This window comes from Myxine glutinosa, chromosome 14, assembly GCF_964187855.1.
Source record: "Myxine glutinosa chromosome 14, kmMyxGlut1.1, whole genome shotgun sequence".
Taxonomy (NCBI): Eukaryota; Metazoa; Chordata; class Myxini; order Myxiniformes; family Myxinidae; genus Myxine; species Myxine glutinosa.
Genome location: NC_136274.1, coordinates 39,788,919 through 39,808,397, shown reverse-complemented (window position 1 = coordinate 39,808,397; position 19,479 = coordinate 39,788,919). Strand labels below are relative to the sequence as shown.

The window sequence follows — 19,479 nt, the reverse complement described above, 5'->3', positions numbered from 1 at the left end:
GATACATTTAATCTGCTGGTCACTTCTAATTGAAGATAAAACAATTCTCGACAATTGAGAGAGTCGAAGACACGTTTTGTTATCAATTATTCCATTGTTGCATAGTGGTAAAAGGGAACCGGAACAAATTAACACCACCAGGCGAAGTATGAGTTGCACTCGTGTATTAACCGCACTGGATGGTTTTGACTACAAAATTCATGAATAAACCGCGGTTTATAATTGAAAAAATTGAGGTATGATAGATTTTAAAAGCCTACTTAATGAGGATGTGCAATTTTAAGAGGCAGCGAGTTTCATCGTTGAAAAGGAATATTTAAAGAATGCTCGATGAGCAAACGTCTTGCAAGGCAAGGAACATCCAGCATATTCCCAGTGTTCGAGCGTCGCTTTCTTGCATAGGTGGGCACAAGGTACGATTATGTCGGAAACGTAAATAGGAACCAATTGTTTCTTTTTGGCTACAAAGGTTATCAGAAACTTTTGGGAATCTATCCATTGGAGTACTGGGAACCAGTGAAGTGTGTTGAAGGTTAGAGTGATGCCATCAAATTTAGCGGCCTGGGTTTGGGAGAAGAAGCAGGTAAACCTGCATGCTATCGGCGAGTTGTAACAATCCAAGTGTGATGTCATAAGAGCACAAAGGAGAGTTTCAGTAGTCTTCCGTTATCGGCACAAGTGGATTTGGGCAATATTGTGCAGATAGAAGAAAACAGATTTTAGAAATGTGAGGGGTATAGGTTAAAGATTTGGATCCACAGTGACACCAAGGTTTAATGGCATCGAAGCAGAGGTGAGGAGGTGATCCTTCAGTATCACTATCTGGGGTTGGATCTTTATTAATTTTTTTTTAATGGAGGGAACGCCAAGGACCATCAGTTTTGGCATGTTGGTTGAGAAAATGCATAGACATTCTTGGATTGCAGAGACAGGATTTCGCAGTTGCGAAAAAGGGCACGTCAGCAGGTTGAATGAACAAGCAGATCTAGGTATGATCAGCATAAAGATAAAAACACCATTGTAGCAAGAAGATACAGGTAAAGTAAGCAACAGTGAAGCAAGAATAGATCTGTGGCGAACACCAACATAGGAAATGCCAACTATTCTGTATGTCGCAATGCAGCAGGGAATTTGGCTGTGGGATAGTTAACATTCACAACCTATATGCAGACTTGTGCATCCAGATTCAAAGGCCAGGGTGTTCAGAGGGCAAGGTAGCGCCCCCTGCGGGCACAAAATCATAACAGCAGTTTGTTTACTCAAAGGGGAATTGAACTCCAACTTCAGAAAAGAATATTTACTCGATCCGGTTATTCATGAATATTTTACATATCTGAGTAAACAAACATATTTGATCTAGAAAATTATTACTTCATGAAATCCAAATTTAGTTTCCCTTTAATTATAACAAACCTGACTTGTGCATGACCTGGTGTAGATCACAGGTAAAGCACAACATAGAAATCCATGTACTATCGCAATAAACGCAAATTCCAATGTATCTTCTACTTAACCTGAAAAAAATTAAAAAGAGGTTTTTCTGGATCGTTCATTCATTAATTCCATGTGCAGCACGTGCCTGCTGGATTGCCGTCATTGCTCAGAGCACACCTGTGCCGCTGATATCGTACCTCCAGGCCATCCTGCCAGCCCCAAAAATGTAGTAACATGCTGCATTGGGAGTCTCGATGTCACTGGAAACCCATAAGAAATTATATCAGCTGATGAGGGACTGAATCATATGCATGGGCATGGTCCAGCCAGACCAATCATAAAATATGTTTGTTCATTTTTGTTTGTTTGTTTCTCCTGAAATAGTGTTCCACATGATATCCAAGTATTTTCTGGTTCTGGGTTGCTTCGCAGTCAGACAGAATCTTCTCCACTCTTGGAGGTTTTCTTTGGAAGCCAAGGATGCCTGTTGAGGAAGTCCTGTTTGAAGGTTGCTGTAAATTGGTGGTGTTAATTTGTTGATGTATTTGCGCATCTCATTGTCCATCTTAACAGGTGTTTTTGTGCTGGGTTAGTAAACAAGGGAGCCAGAGGGGGTCGAGGGCAAAAAACAAGGGAGAGAAAATGTCCGTCCGAGAGTTATTTTAACGTCGGGTCGTGACGTCATCGGCGCTTCTCCACCAATGTCCGCAGGCCACCACCACTTCGTCCAGCTCTCCACCAATCAGTGTGCCTCTTCTTGCTCGCCCTTCTCTCTGCCAATCAGTCGGTGCCTTCTTGCTCCGCCCTTCTCTCTGCCTTAGTCCTTAACCGTCTCATCATGCGAGACCCGTTCACGTCTGATTCTGTGGCTTCCTCCGCCTACTCTTTTCTTGTTTATTCATTCAACTTGTTGTTGAACAACAATTCAACAACAAGAACAAACTTGTTGTTTGTTCCCCCTCCATCCCCTCCCTCACCTCAAACGGCTTAACAGCTGACTCCGCACGTGAAAAAGCTGAATGCCTCAACTCTGTGTTTGCCTCTAAATCTTGTGTCCCAAACCCATCCCTCTCTGTACCCACCGTACCCAGTCGTACCCAGCTGCTCCTGGACTCTGTGTCCTTTCTTCCTGACAAGGTGGAAAAGTTTCTGTCAACCCTCGACTCTGATTCTGCAACTGGTCCTGACGGCATCAGCCCACGGGTCCTAAAATCATGTTCTTCCGCTCTTTCACTCCCTCTTTCTGTTCTCTTCACCCTCTCTTTTGCTCAAGGTCATCTGCCATCTGCTTGGAAATCAGCCAACATCACCGCTTTGCACAAAAAAGGTGCAAAAACAGATCCTAGCAACTACAGACCAATCAGCCTTCTCCCAATTATCAGCAAAGTCATGGAATCCATCATTGCTTCAGATATGAAATCTTTCCTCTTCTCCAATGGCTTGATCTCTGATCCTCAATTTGGTTTCAGACCTGGTCACTCTACTCTGGACATGCTGCTTCTGCTTTCTCAACAATGGATGGAGGTCCTCAACGCCAAACAGGAAATTAGAACTGTCTCCCTTGACATTTCACGTGCCTTCGATACGGTCTGGCACCCTGCTCTGCTCACCAAACTCTCCTCCTTTGGTATCCATGGAAATCTCCACGCATGGCTGGCGGACTTCCTCTCTGGTCGTAGTCAACGTGTGGCCCTGAATGGGTTTCTCTCATCTCCTCTTCCTGTTCAGGCTAGAGTTCCCCAAGGTAGTGTTCTGGGCCCTGTGCTTTTTCTGGTCTTCATCAATGATCTCTCTGACTCTCTTCAAAATCCTCTCTATCTCTTTGCTGACGACTCTACTCTCTGTCGCTCCATTCCTCATCCCTCAGATCGGCAGTCTGCAGCCTCCTCACTCTCTGCAGACCTGGACAAAATCACAGACTGGGCAAACAAATGGAACATGTCTTTCAATCCTGATAAATCTCACACTCTTACAATGTCTCTCCGAAAAGACCGACTGGAAAACCCTCCCATCCACTTTCTGAATAATCCTCTCCAAGAAGTTCTGTCACTCAAGCTTTTGGGTCTCACTATTCGCCATGATCTTTCCTGGGAAAACCACATTTCAAATCTGGCCTCCAAAGCCAGTCGCCGACTGGGCATCCTCCGTCATGCGAAGTCCTTCCTTGGCACACCTGAGCTCCTCACCACATAGAAGGCTTTCATCCGCAGCTCTATGGAATACTGCTCTCCCCTCTGGTCTGGTGCTCCTGCCTCACACCTAGCTCGTCTTCACGCTGTTGAAACCAAAGCGTTCAGAATCATTGGAATCTCCCGCGATGAAGCTAACTCCAAGGGCCTTTCACTCACTCACCGCAGGCAGGTTGGTGGTCTTTCCGTCTTCTACCGACTCCTCTCTGGCCTTGCCCCCCAAGCTCTCTCTGGGCTCTGTCCCCCAAATATTCCTACAGGTCGCACAAGATCTGCCTGCAACCCTCTTATGGTTAAACTGCCAAAATCAAGACTTTCTGCTCACCTTCACTCCTTCATTCCTCTTTTCTCCCGCCTCTGGAACAAACTCCCTCACTCTCTTCAATCCCACTCCACCCTCCAGGTCTTTAAAACAGCTGTTCACCACCATCTCTTATCCTCCCCCATCCAAAACCTTGATCTTTTCTACCCCCGATAATTTCGGTCCCCTTGTGTTTTATACCTCTCTCCCCCCCCCCCCGCCCCCCCCCTTCGCACGCCTCCTCCCCCCAAGCCCTCTCCCTCCCACACTTCTCCCTGCTCTCAAATGTTGTGGTTGTGTGCTTCCCCTTCTCTCCCCATCTTGACTTACGCTCCCTCTTTTTGTATATTTTGTTTGTCTGGTTGATTTGTTTGTGAAATAAATGTTAGCTCTTTCACGAGCCTCGATTCAGTATACAAAAAATAAAAATAAAAAATTTCACTTCCTTGTTGCCTTGCTGCTCCACTATCAGTGTGATGTCTTTGTCACCATTGGTTGCCTCGCTCTTCCATGAGCCTTGATTTCGCAAAAAAAAAGTGTCATGCACAACATGACAACACAGTATTCTATCTGGATATGTGGATCAACAAAATTAGCTGCAAGAAAACATGTTTGCCCAGGATCTACAACTACAAAGAAAATCTTCCTCAAAATCGAGAGACTTTGGTCCAACATTGTTGATGACCTTGCATTACTTTTTGGGAATGGATATGCCACCTGGTCTGCACTTGTAATGATGCACAGACATGATACGGTCGAGTTTCCACAAGCTGCCTAAAAGTAATGGGCATTTCTTACACGCTTTGTTCATTACATTCCGGATTTCTAAAAGTATCATGTTGTCCACATCAAAGTCATGCGTCTGTTCAGAAGGTTTCTCAATCTTAACGTCACCATCCAAAGACTAGTCTTCGTCAGGGACGTCAGTGTGTTAATAAGGCAACGTGGGGCAGAATTTATTTGAGGGGGGCAAAAGTGGTCAATTACCCACTCAAAGGATGCACCAAAATCTTTTTTGGATTTTTTACTTATTCTCATGCATTCAGAGCATGGTCGCTTCCCTTTATTGATTTAGCGTATGAAAAATAAATCTGGAGATAAACAGCAAGTTACAAATTGAAAAATACATCGGGGCCTCAAATTGAAGTAAAAAGCAGAATAGGAATTACACATAGATCGTGATGCTCGCGATCAAAACGGAAGTACACTAGTCAGCTGTTCCACACCAAAAGGCACCCATTTTTTTTTTGTATACAAAGTCGAGGCTCGTGTAAGAGCAACACATAAAACCAAAAGATGCAAACAGAAAACACATAAAACGTATAATAAAGAGAGCGGGAGACAGAAGGGGGTGAGAGAGGGAAGCACATCAACAGTACAGAACAGGGATATCAGTAGATCTGTGGAAGGGAGAGGGTTGGGGGGTGAAGGAAACGGTATAAAACAAATGGACACGACTAGGAGTTTCAGGAAAGAAAAACGGAGTTTGAAAAAGGTAATGATACGACGCACCCATGTGCGTGATACTGAGGTTATTTTAATTAATCACGACACCAATAATTTATCAATCAGATCAATTAGTGGATGTGTACTGCACAGCACTATCGCCAGGGGTGCAGTGGTTCTGGAGCGCACCGAAGCACCGCTCCGACACCTCAATCCATCCGAGGCAGAGCTAAGATCTGCAACAGTTAAAAACAAAAACATCCATGCTCACGATAGGCTGCGTTATTGTGCTTTGTGTACTGTAATGGCTAAATAATTGGTGTTAAATACTGTCCCGAAGCTTTGATATACAAATACGTTGGGCACTTTGTCTAGGAAGTGATATTATAACAATACAGTTGGTAGGCAACACAGACCCGTATGAATTGCCAAAATACAGCAAGATCCAGAAGCGACGGACAAACTTTCCAGCTATTTTATATCCAGATTTTGTGAATTATCTTATATTTATTAAAAGTATGGTTATGTGGAAGGGGGTGGTCAGAGAGGGGGCTAGACTGTGCACACATAGCTAGACTGTGCTAAGTATAGTATTGTCCTTGTCATTCATGTAGGTTAGATTGCCATGAATCAGGTCGTCTGGAGTAAGTCGTTTTGTTACACGTGACACTGAGGAGGCAGCGTATGTAATTTATAGACAGGATAGTCAGTGTAATGTCATATGTGTAAACACCTCTTGTTTATGTAATTTATAGACAGGATAGTCAGGGTAATGTAGTATGCATAAACACTTCTTGTTTTTTTTTCCCCAGCAGAGCCAAGTGAGGACTTTCCGTCACAAAATGTGTCACACCCTTCAAAAAAGGCCATCACAATCTCTCAGTTTGATGTGTGAAAGCCATGAAGGCGTAATGCGTTGTAGGGTCTGGAAGCAGGGAAAGACTTTTATTTTTTATCGGGTCCGCCCCACAGGTACAAGGGCCCAGAGGAGATTACATCGGAAGGACTAAGAGGGGCGGAGAGAAAGGGCACACCAGAGCTCCCGACCTGCAGGAGGACTTAAGGGTGAAGAAGAAGCAGCTAGAGAGAGGGTTACAAGGGCTGGTTCTGGGTGCACATCCCAAGGGAGGAGAACCTTTTGGGGACAAGGAAGGTCACTCTGCTTTATCTGTTTTGACTTCTCTTCGGCTCACTTCATCATTGCTCAAGGAGGACAGGCTCTCTGAAATGTGGAACATGTGAGGACGGATGGACGGACACGGACACGGACACACACACACACACACACACACACACACACACACACACACACACACACACACACACACACACACACACACACACACACACACACACACACACACACACACACACACACACACACACACACACACACACACACACACACACACCATTGCCCTGCACCCCACGCATTGCCAAAGGAAAGTCCTCACCAGCAATTGTATTGTTTGTATCAATTTGAACTGTGGTGCCTCATAGTGTGGGTTAGGTTTTATTTATTTCTTATCCTTGTACAAAAGTTTGCGTGTTCCTTCTCCATCTTTGTGTCTGTTGATTCGCATTGTTTGTTCTGAATTTCTCATACCGTCCAACTTTTCTCTCCACATTCTTTATAAATAAACCTTTAAAAAGGTAAGAAACGTGTTCGATCCATCTGCCTCCTGTGCGTGTTGCCGTCAATTTTGGCTCATTTGGGCAACGGTAAAGTTGTACATTTAAGTGAACTCAGTAGTAGTTAGAAACAGTTTGACAATGCATGGGACGAAAGATCCCGGAACAGATGGCTCGTGTTGACAGAGGCTGCCTGACGTGACAGTATTTACACCCTGGAAGATGTGAAGGCATGGAAAACCTTTGGATGCCTACAACTGGCTGAAGTTTGGGTGGATCAGTGATGTGGCTGTTCTTGTGAAGAATGGCCATCACATTGTATGAGCAAAGGTAGGCCTATAACATATTGTTGTGGTTTTGAGAGTGTAAATATAACGTCATTAAAGGTGAAAGGTTTGCCCCCATAGTTAGTCCACAGGTGTGAGTCTGATAGTTAGTACACAACGCAGTAGGTGTGACATATCTAGTGTTTAAAACTGGCACACACAGGGTGTTAGGTTAAATGTAGAGGGTAACCACACCTAAGTGTCACACTAAGTTAAAAAGTAGTCCTGACCCTTGCATCAAAACCGGTCGTGCTCACTTGTGTGGGTTCGGCTCGGGGACGAGCCTGGCGAAGTAGGGGTGCAATGTTGCGGTTTTGAGAGTGTAAATATAACATCATTAAAGGTTAAAGGTTTGCCCCCATAGTTAGTCCACAAGCAACACGTAGGCCCCTTAGAACATTAGTTATGTCATAGTATGTGTGAGGATAAGGCCATTTCCCTAGTATCATCTGCGTTGTGTAAAATAAATAAGTATAGGCCCCGTTCATTTTGCCTCCACCCTCCAAATCTACCTCGTTGGGCGGAATCCATCCCGCGCCCCATTTTGGCTATTGCATCTCGCATTAGGATGCTCACTAGTCAAGGGACACGAGGTAGGCCCGAGAGAGGGAGGAGCGCGGCGTCAAGGTCGGAGTGGCGGAGACAGCAACGGTAAGAGCCATAACCAATCAGGGCTCGGGTGACATGGCGTGAGGGGCGTGGTAAGGGTGTGCCTATATAAGCGCACGCACAAAGCCCTTGGACAGGACTCGCTGGGGAAGGCTGGCTTTGTAAGGAGGACTCGCTGGGGAAGGCTGGTTTTGTAAGGAGGACTCGCTGGGGAAGGCTGGCTTTGTATGAGGACTTACAGAGGGAGCTTGCGGTAAAAGGACTTATTGGCGAGGACTTGTTAGGAGAGCGCACTGTAAGAGGGACTTGCACGATTGCGCTTTGTATGAGGATGTATGCGACAAGACTTCTGCGGGGGTGGCGCTTTGCCTATTGAACTTGCATTGGGAGCGCCTATTGAATTAGTATTGGGAGCGCATATAGCGCCTGTTCATCTATTACGTAGGCAGCCACGCCAGCGTAACCGCCAAGCCCAGCTTACCGTTCGCCCCGTAATTGTCCGATCCGCGCCAACGACCCGCGGGGAGCTTCTGTCGCCCTGACCATCTTCTTCGTGGTGCGAGTCGGGGACCGGAGTGAACTGCCTGGACGCCAACATCCCTGGACCATCACCCTGACCTTCTGCAATCCCCGTGTGAGTGTGAAACGGGCCTGTGTCCTGGGATAAGTTAAGACTGTATAAGGCTGCACTGTGTGTTATTCTTCTTCTTTATTGTACAAAGTGTAAATAAATCGTGTTCTTCCTGTCTTTCCTAATTCGACCGTATCAGTGTTTTCCTCCATTGGGTAAGCGTGGCACGATCAGAACTGCTTGGATCGGGTTTAGTCATTGTTAACGGCTCGGGTCACGGTTCGCTATCGCTCGGCGTTTCCACCTATAACCGTGATTTGGGCGGGGCTTATTTCCTTGCTTCCTGGGCAGCGTTGGTAATTAGGTATTAGTGATCAGTCCTATGACCCTACTCAACGATGTCCGGAAGTGACGTCATAGCCCCGGATCCCGTCAGCTAGTCAAAGACAAGGGGAATAACCCCCCCTTGGTAAGGGGAAAGGCCGACGCTCAGATCCGCAACAATATCAATGGCATGGACTCATGTTGGCAGAGCAGATAACAAGATGCTACATATGTTAACATTGTGCCTATTTGCTCTCCCATCTCCTTCAATACTCTGAGATGTTTATCCGACCCCAAACAACAACAACAGGCATTTTAAGGCCATTTTCCCTGCTAGAGCGGGGGTTAGCCTTGCGGTCCCCATGAAAATCTTCTCCATTTTGCCCTATTTTCTGCATCTCCCCTTGTTAACCACCTTGCCCGCATTTCTTCTTCGACCAAAGTCTTTCTCGGTCTTCCCCATCCTCTACTTCCTTCTACATTCATTTCCATCACTCTTCTCAACCAGTCACTTTCATCCTTCCTCAACACATGACCAAACCATCTCAACCTGTTTCTCTTCACAGCATCCATCACAGGCTCTATTCCCATCATCTTTCGCAATTCATCATTTGTCTTTCTCTCTCTCAACGATACCCCGCACATCCACCGAAGCATTCGCATTTCCACCCTTTCCAACCTTTGTTGCTGCTCTACGTTCATTACCCGTCTCGCTCCCATAAATCATAACACTTCTCACACATGCACCATACACCTTTCCCTTCAGCTTCAACGACACTCCCCTCATCATCAGCACGCCACTCAGTTCCTGAGACTTCTTCCATGCACATCTCACTCTAGCAACCGTTGCCGAGTCTGATCCACCTTCTCCATTCAGCATGTCTCCGAGGTAGCAAAATATTAAAGGTAGGTAACACCTTCCAACTTCATGCCGTCTCCAAGATCCAACTCAATATTTCCTCCATCTCCAGCTCCCTCTGTGCACACCTTACACTGGAATGCAGCTGCCACACTGGTTAATGACCCTCTCAATCCACTACATTTTTGATGAACCCACTCAGCACACATTGTACATTGAATGGAGTTCACTCTGACACCCTTCCTGCACACGGCCACTTCCCAGTTCTTTCCACCTCACCACATGCTTTACCACTTGCCATCACCTTCGTCTTTCCGATATTCACCTTCAGACCTTTTGCCTCCATACATTCCTTCCACTTGTTCATCTTCTCCTTCAGTCCATCCATACTTTCTGCAATCAACACCAGATCATCTGCATACAACAACTCTCACGGTAAACCCTCCTTTACGTTCCGAGTCAGCACCTCCATCACAGCTACAAATAGTAGTCGACTTAGTACCGACCCCTGATGCACTCCCACCTTCACCTCAAACTTACCGCTGTTCCCATCATTCGTCCTTCCAGCTGTGCGCACTCTTTCGTACATTGCCATCACGACTCTGATCAACCATTCCTCCACTCCTAACTTCCTCAATGCCCATGTTACTACTTCACGAGGAACCCTATTGAATGCTTTCTCCAGATCAACAAACCCAAGAAACAACTTCTTTCTCTTCTCCATGTACTTCTCCTGCAACTGCCTTACGATAAAACGCGCATCTGTCGTTCCTCTTCCTGGCATAAATCCAAACTGCATTTCGTCAATCTTCAATTTCTTCCTTATCCTCCTCTCCTCATCCGACTGCCTTATCTGACCCCAAAGCTTTATCTTATTTCGTCAACTCAAAGAAAGACAACTAAGAAACAAATGCTGGCAGACTGGCCACCCAGTTTAATGTCCATCCGAGGGATGGCACACACATTGACGAATCACCCTGCTTGTGACACACTCGGATGACAGCTTACAGCTGGGTCGGGATTCAAACCCAAGCTAGACAGGTTAGAGGCGAGTGTGTGTATCTCTAGGCTACACTGCCAGCTCTTACCACGTGGTACAAAATAAGAAAATAAAAATCTTATAGAAAAGACTCAAACCCACCAACCAACCCGCTACCCCCAAAACAACAAAAAGTGAGAATTAACAAAAAGTGAGAAGCCCCTTCCCACCCGCCCCTCACATTCACAACTTGTAAGTGAACACTGAACATACTCCAAAATAATCCCCCCACATTCACCCCTCACATTCACAACTTGTAAGTGAACATACTCCAAAATAATTCCCCCAATAAAAATAATAGTAAAATCCTACATTTCACCTGCAGTTCCTGCAGTAAAAATCGACCTGCGGTTCCTGTTTGACCATTATCAGTGCTATGTGTCTCAGTCATAATAAGAGTTTTACTTCATTCTCTGTGGAGTTTGATAATGATATTATAAATATAAAATTCCATATTTTACTGTTCATATTTTTGTGTTGAAATTCTTTGGAAAAATGGGATTTTCCACTGAAAGTGCCTTTCATTCTGACAAAATCCACGACAATGAATATTGCTCGTAATGGACTGCTGAAATGGGTATGCACATTCCGATTGCGTACCAACATGGGCACACAAAGCCTGGTGTGGGCTTAACGGTTAAGGGGACTGGCTCAGATGTTAGGGTCTTGAGTTTGAGCCCCTGTCGGCCGTTAAATAACAACAGGTGGGTTGACTCAGCCTGTCCTCCTTCCGAGGTCGGAAAAATGAGCACCAGCTTACTGGTAATGGGGCACTGCATCAGCGGCACAGCCACACTCCCACAGCAATGATGCAACCAGCAGACTCAGGCAGCACACGAAATAATCATGGGCGCTCATGGACACTTATTACAATATCTCGAATACGATTTGTCACAATTATACGAGTACGTTCTCTCATGCGGATATTCTAGTCTATTGAGAGACGAAGCAGGTACAGGTGGACAAATCCCTGCACATGCAGTTCGAACTACTATTGGCAAAAGTAATCCGTTGCGCACATCTCGTATTAAACACTAATTATTAATTATACTAATTATATTAAATCGTATTAAATTCGACAGGAAGGTTATTATTAACGTGCGATATTTGCCAACACAATCAGGTATTGAGGACATGGGTGGGAGGATGAGTAAGTATTTATGAACTATTTTTCGCCTCCACTTGTACTGGACGAACATCTCTGCTGGGCAGACTAATCCTTTAACCCTCAAGTAAATTATTATACCCACACTTTTGGAAAAAAACGGGGGATATTGTAATCGAGTCCGTCCGTCCGTCCGTCTGTCTGTCTGTCTGTCTGTCTGTCCGTCCGTCATGCTAATCTCCTAAACGGTTGTGCAGAAATTCACCAAACTTAGTACTTATGATCACTGCATGGCAGGAAGATGCAAGGGCAGTATCATTTTTGGTACCGCCCCCTCAGGCAGGGTCAAAAGGTCAAACCCCCAAAAACGCAATTACCGGCACATTTTGAAGCATTTTTAAATGAAACTTCGTAAATACATTCAACATTGGGGGATGCATGAAATATGTAACGACTTTTTATTATTTGACACCGGGTTCATGCTCCGGGGGTGTTGGGACTTAAGCGCATGAAGGTAAAAATGGGGAAAATCATTTCAACTGAAAATTTGATATGAGATCATTCCTGGTGGAACTTATTGCCAACTTTCAACTCTGCTTTACGTGAGAAGCGTGGGGATTTCCAATGGCGCACCATTGCCTTCGCTCGAGTCAATTTTGAGTTGGCCTGTTCGTGTTCCCATTTGAGTCTATGGGACTACCACCTTCCCATCGTAGACAAGACAGTGCTCTCTCTGTCTTCTGCCACTCCCTTTCTGGTCTTGCACCTTCTGCTGTGTGGTTTGTCCCCCCCTCCCCCCAGGTTTCTGCAGGGCACACACAGTCCACCTTCAACCCCCCTTCTGGTTAAACTACCTAAATCCAGTGCGCGGCCATATCTATCTCTCTACACACACACACACACACACGCGCACGCGCACGCGCACGCACGCACGCACGCACACACACACACACACACCACACTCCCAAGCCCTCATCTTCCAAATTTCCAGTTTTCATGCTCATTGTTCATCAAAGTCTCCCTCTATCTTGTCCTTCAACTCTGCTGATGGTGTCACCCAAGGTCGGTGCAACCATTAGGCAAACTGGGTGGTCGCCTAGAGCGGCAGAATTTGGGGGCAGCAAAAAACATGAATGGAAGAACGATCCATGAGATTACATAAGTGAACAAGCATACTGTTTGCGTGTTTTCCCTTTAACATGAATTGGTATTGTTAATGACAAGTTCCAGTCGCCACGTGAAACCGTTCCCCTCCTAGGACGCCAGAAGTACACCATATGATCGTGCGTTGAAGTCAGCACCACGAACGCCACCTGAAAACTGCTGGTAGCGGTGGCGGTGGGAGTGACACGGGCTGGGAGTCAAGGGGGAAAGTAGTGGTGGGAGTCAAGCAGCCAATGAAGAACGCACACAATCAAAATATAAAATAGAGAAGGGGAGGAGTTATCTGGCGAAGGGGCGGAGAGAGCAGCTCAGCACCTGGCACGTTCGATGTAATAAATGAAGAAGATAATTATAAATGAAGCCATCTTTGACTACACTGATGCACAATATGCATTTTAGAAAGTGAATTGTGTCTTGGGGGAGGTGGGGGAGGGGAGGGAGAATGGCTCAAAGCTGATAGTTTGCCTAGTAGGCCCGATAGGACATGTAATGCCCTTGCGCCGGCCCATTATCGATCAACTCCCGACCACCCTCTTTCTTACTACTGTTCCTTATTTTGCCATGATACCTCCTGATCCATTCACTGTACGAGTCATTCCGGTCACTGTACGAACCATTCCGTTCACTGTATGAGCCATTCCACAAGCCTTGACTCTGCATACGAAAAAACAAAAACCTCCGACTCATGATGCAGGGAAGTCCGGTTCATATGTCCTATGCCATGTGTTTGTTCATTGTCTACTAATATCCATGCATTCAAGTAAAAATACACATGTCTATGAATGTCTTTATCCAGCATGTTTTTAGCTGCGACGAGCAGCTCGATGAGAGGACCGCGTTGTTCTTGTTGTTGGGGTGCCTTTTTGAATAGCGCATGCGCATACACTCAGACGTGCGTTGGTATGAGGTAAGAACATCGCGGACTAAAATCGCGATTTGTTTGAAGAAACCAGAATAAATTTAGCAACAAAGACAACATTAATGTTTTCATATCAATCTCGTTTCACAGAACTTGACACAAATTAGGTGTAATTATTGAATAGCGCATGCGCATACACTCGGACGTGCGTTGGTATGAGGTAAGAACATCGCGGACTAAAATCGCGATTTGTTTGAAGAAACCAGAATAAATTTAGCAACAAAGACAACATGAATGTTTTCATATCAATCTCGTTTCACAGAACTTGACACAAATTAGGTGTAATTATTGAATAGCGCATGTACATACACTTGGACGTGCGTTGGTATGAGGTAAGAACATCGCGGACTAAAATCGCGATTTGTTTGAAGAAACCAGAATAAATTTAGCAACAAAGACAACATGAATGTTTTCATATCAATCTCGTTTCACAGAACTTGACACAAATTAGGTGTAATTATTGAATAGCGCATGTACATACACTTGGACGTGCGTTGGTATGAGGTAAGAACATCGCGGACTAAAATCGCGATTTGTTTGAAGAAACCAGAATAAATTTAGCAACAAAGACAACATGAATGTTTTCATATCAATCTCGTTTCACAGAACTTGACACAAATTAGGTGTAATTATTGAATAGCGCATGTACATACACTTGGACGTGCGTTGGTATGAGGTAAGAACATCGCGGACTAAAATCGCGATTTGTTTGAAGAAACCAGAATAAATTTAGCAACAAAGACAACATGAATGTTTTCATATCAATCTCGTTTCACAGAACTTGACACAAATTAGGTGTAATTATTGAATAGCGCATGTGCATACACTCGGACTTCCCCTACCGACCAAGCGCGTTTCAAATTATCCCTCTGCCACCCAGAATTAACATTAATAAATAACATTAATGAATTAACATTAACATTAACAGAAATAACATTCACGTCCAAACGTTATATGTAATCAGTTGATGAAGCATGTTGCGTCGCAAAGCAAAGGACAAGACCAGAACTGAAAGACAAAAAGACACTAGTGCATGCGTATAATTTAATGACTGGTCGAATTTGGTAGCGCATATTGCAATGGATATCCTCATGATTCTACACGTCGCAGCTGGTGACCACACTGTGGTCATTTTTCTCTTGTTTATGTACAAGATCCCACCTCCTCCCCCCCGACCCCCCTCCTCCACCCCCTCCTGTGAGCCTTAATTCAATGTAAACTGTAACGAGCAATCAAAGATTGCAGACCCCCACGCCAGGAGTTTTTGTGTGGTGCCCTATTGTAAATACCTTATTGAGGTATTTGGTTGAAAAATGAAAACTCGGTGTACTAATGACTACCAGTAGGTGGCGATGGTAGCCTACGTTAGCATAATATGTGTGGACAAATAAACACACAAACAAATGGAACCAACTGCAATACCCTTTCCTCCGTCGATGGTTATAATGTTTCACTCCTTACATCCCAAGTATGATTCCAGCAAAATAGGAACTTGAAGGACTCAAAACAGGTGCATTACTACACACATCAACAGGATACAGATAAATGTTTAACCTCTGGCAAATTAAATGTCTAGATTGTGTAGAAATAGACACCTTCGTCATCATCACCTGCTTTATTACAATTACCAAACAAATTAATGACATTATCCTTTGATTCAAAGAAAGCACTTGAGCATATAAGGTTGTTGTGGTGGGATCAATGGAATAAAGAAAAATCACCTGGCGGACACAATGTTTAGGAACCCAACTACAGTCACGTGAAAAGGTAAGTACACCCCCATGTAATGTTTTGACTTTTTCAACATATTTCAGCATACAGCTATTTGATCTTCATTTCAAAAATATTGATAGATAAAGGTGATATAATATAACAAATATCATGAAACATTGACATTTTGTGGTCCATTGTAGAATTTAAATAAACATAATTGCAAATTTCGCATGTGGAAAAAGTAAGTACACCCTTGGCTCTAATAGGTGGTATTGCCCCCTTTGGCAGAAACAACCTCAAGTAGGCGTTTCTTATAACTGTCTACCAGTCTCTGACATCAACTGGGAGAAATTTTTGCCCACTCCTCCATGCAGAATTCTTTCAGCTGTGCGATGTTTGAGAGGTTTCTTGCATGCACAACTCGTTTCAAATCCCCCCACAACATCTCGATGGGATTTAGATCCGGGCTTTGACTTGGCCATTCCAGAACCCTCCATTTCTTTCTTTTCAGCCATTCCTTGGTGGATTTACTGGTATGTTTAGGGTCATTGTCATGATGCAAGGTCCACCTTCGGTTGAGCTTCAACACTCCGACAGATGGCCTCACATTATCCTCAAGCACCCTCTGGTACAAGGAAGAATTCATAGTGGATTAAATGATGGTGAGCTGCCCAGGCCCTGATACAGCAAAGCTGCCCCAAACCATAATATTTCCACCACCATGCTTTACAGTTGGTATCAGGTTCTTGTGGTCAAATGCTGTCTTTGGTTTTCGCCAAACATGTCTTCAGGTACTGTGGCCAAATAGCTCTACCTTTGACTCATCTGTCCAGAGCACATTGTTCCAGAAGTGCTGGTCTTTGCCTAGGTGTTCATTGGCAAACTTTAGTCTTGCCCTGATGTTCTTTCTGGACAGCAAAGGTTTCCTCCTAGCACACCTCCCATGTAGATCAATTTTGTGCAGCCTCTTTCTAATGGTCGACTCATGCACTTTGACATCAACAGTGGCAAGAGCTACCTGTAGGTCCCGTGATGACATTCTGGGGTTCTTCGAGACTTCTTTCAGCATCTTGTGGTCTGCTCTCGGGTTGAACTTGCTGGGGCGGCCTGCCCTGAACAAGTTGGCAGTTGTTTGGAATCTTCTCCACTTGCAGATGATCTTCCGGACAGTCGAATGATTGATTTCAAATTGTTTGGAGATCTTTATAAATCCGTTCCCAGACTCGTAGGCATCTATAACCTTCTTTCTGAAGGCCTCAGAGAGCTATTTTGATCTAGGCATGGTGACGCTGCACACTTCAACGACAAAGAGCAAACCAAACTAAATGTCTAAAGTTTAAATAAGACAGGTTCCTCCAAGATCCTCTCTAACGATGTTCTAATCATTTGCACCTGAGCTGGTGCACCTGATACTAATTTTAGGTATTTGAAGTAGTGATAAATGTAGGGGTGTACTTACTTTTTCCACATGCGAAATTTGCATTTGTGTTTATTTAAATTATACAATGGACTACAAAATGTAAATGTTTCATGATATTTGTTACATTGTATCACCTTTATCTATCAATATTGTTGAAATGAAGATCAAATAGCTGTATGTTGAAATATGTCGAAAAAGTCAAAACTTTACATGGGGTGTACTTACATTTTCACGTGACTGTATGTAAACTAAGGCAATGTTTTTATGTCTGTTCCCTATGGAATCCAAAACGATTGGGCCAACATCCACAAAATTTTGCATTGGTGCTCGAGAGTGTTGGGAGACGACTTGCGATTTTCACCAGTACACGTGGAATAGTGTAAGTGGTTCAACCACTGACCCCTGCCGGAGGAGTAGGGACGTGTTTCGGGTGGGGAAATGATACCAATTCTGAAAACAAATTTTCTCGCTTCCAGAAGAGAGCGGGAAAACTCTGCTTAACTAACGCGAGTATTGATTAGTAATACACAAATGCTTTCCTGCTGACTAGAAAAAGAGTGCATTTGCTATCAAAGATTTGGGTCTCGTTATCACCCATGATCGTTCTTGGGCAAACCGCATTTCTAAGAAGGCCTCAAAACCAGCCCCCAACTGGGCATCCTCCAACGTGCAAAGTCCTTCCTTGGCACACCTGACCTTCCCTGGTCGGTGGTCTCTCTGTCTTCTATCGCCTCCTTTCTGGTCTTGTATCCTCTGCTGTTTTCGTGCTTGCCCTCTCTCCCCCACCACCACCCCAGGTTTCTGCAGGGCGTATGCGGTCCACAATCAACCCCCTTCTTGTGAAACTACCAAAATCCAGGATCACTGCTCACCTCCACTCATTCGTTACTCTATCTTCCCACCTGTGAAATCAACTTCCACATTCTCTTCAATCTCATTCCTCCCTTTCGGTCTTCAAGGCAGCTGTTAATCATCATCTCAGATCATCCCCAATCCCAAACCATGACCTTTTCTACCCCCATTAAACCTCCACAATCCCCTCTCTTCTCAAATTTCCTGTTTTTCCTTCCTGAAAGTTTGCTTCTGCATCCATCTTGCCAACCCCATGAATCCTCCCCTTCCCCTCATTTTCCCCATATCCTTTATTTGGCGAAGTCTCTCTCTCTATTTTGTCCCTCAACCATGCTGTTGGTATGCTTCGCCCCTCTCTTTCTACTGTTCATTTTGTTCTGTTCCATCCTGGTCTGTTGTATGCTCCAGCTCGTCCATGAGCTTCTACTTTGTGAACAAAAATATTTTTAAAATTGCTACAAGGAGTAATCCATCAATGGCATAATCCATGAAAGTTGAAGCGACGACTGTCAATTGACAAGGGATGACACATTCAAACTCACAGTGGTTCTCTAAACATTCAGAGGGCAGAAAAAAAGGGACAAAACTCACCGTTTGGCTGCGTTTCCTCCATTGTGCGGTGTGTTATCGTAGTCACTGTTTGTATCACTGCTCCTTTTTTCAGTGTTGGTGGTCTGGGATACAGAGTTGCCGGGTTATTAACTATGAGACCGATCATACATCATGGCTCGAGATACCTACATCCCACTACGCCTGTGTTCCAATGTGCAAAGCATTAAGCATGATCTCCACTGGCGGCTGCTCGACAAGCCACGTAATGTTCCGATTTCACCACAAAGCCTAGCAACAACTAACAGGCGTGTGTTTGGGATCAATGATCCACCTCTACACCCTCATCCTTCCCCACATCCATTATTTCTCCAAGTCTCCCTCTATTTTGTCCCTCAATCCTGCTGTTGCTGTGTTTCCCCATTCTCTTTCTACTGTTCCTTTTGTTCTGTTACATCCTGATCCATTCTATGTTCTAGCTCCTCCACGAGCCTCGACTTTGTGTACAAAAAGAGTGCCATTGAGGTCTGAGGCCCGACTCTATTTCCTTAGCAAATAGTCACAATGGGTGATCTCACATGATCATTTTACATGGTTACACAGGTTACGCAAAGCATCTGCACATATAAATGGAGGTGAATGGGGATTGATTAAAAAAAATACAAATAATTAAAAATAATGTGCACACACATGACAAAATGATGTGAGATTCACAATATTTTAATATTCAGAAACAATATCCCTGGTCATGGAGCATAAATAAATAAATAACCAAATGAAGACAACGTCGCGGGTTTCCTGAGCTTCCAAAGCTTCCTTGATCGCAATGGCAATGAAAAAGCAAGGCAGCTAATCCAAAAGCACATCACAATAACGTTTTACTTGTGCTACATAATTTCAAAATGCACAAATAAAAACTAACAATTCCATACTTTGCCGGAATGGTGTTTCTATAAATCCATGAAAATCACCCTGAGCATTTGGGGTTTTGGCTCATTAGTCATGCGTTTTGTGAAGGTCTCTTGTA

The 19,479-nt window shown here is 44.4% G+C and overlaps 1 protein-coding gene across 1 annotated transcript in view; it reads right to left on the bottom strand.

Annotated features, from left to right (window-relative positions):
* The window catches only part of LOC144888771 (ARF GTPase-activating protein GIT2-like), a 49,803-nt gene that overhangs the window by 22,736 nt on the left and 7,588 nt on the right, over window positions 1–19,479 (bottom strand). Inside the window, exon 6 of the mRNA XM_078767964.1 lies at window positions 18,495–18,577. Coding sequence (XP_078624090.1) covers window positions 18,495–18,577 — 83 coding nt within the window. The remainder of the gene's footprint in view (window positions 1–18,494; window positions 18,578–19,479) is intronic.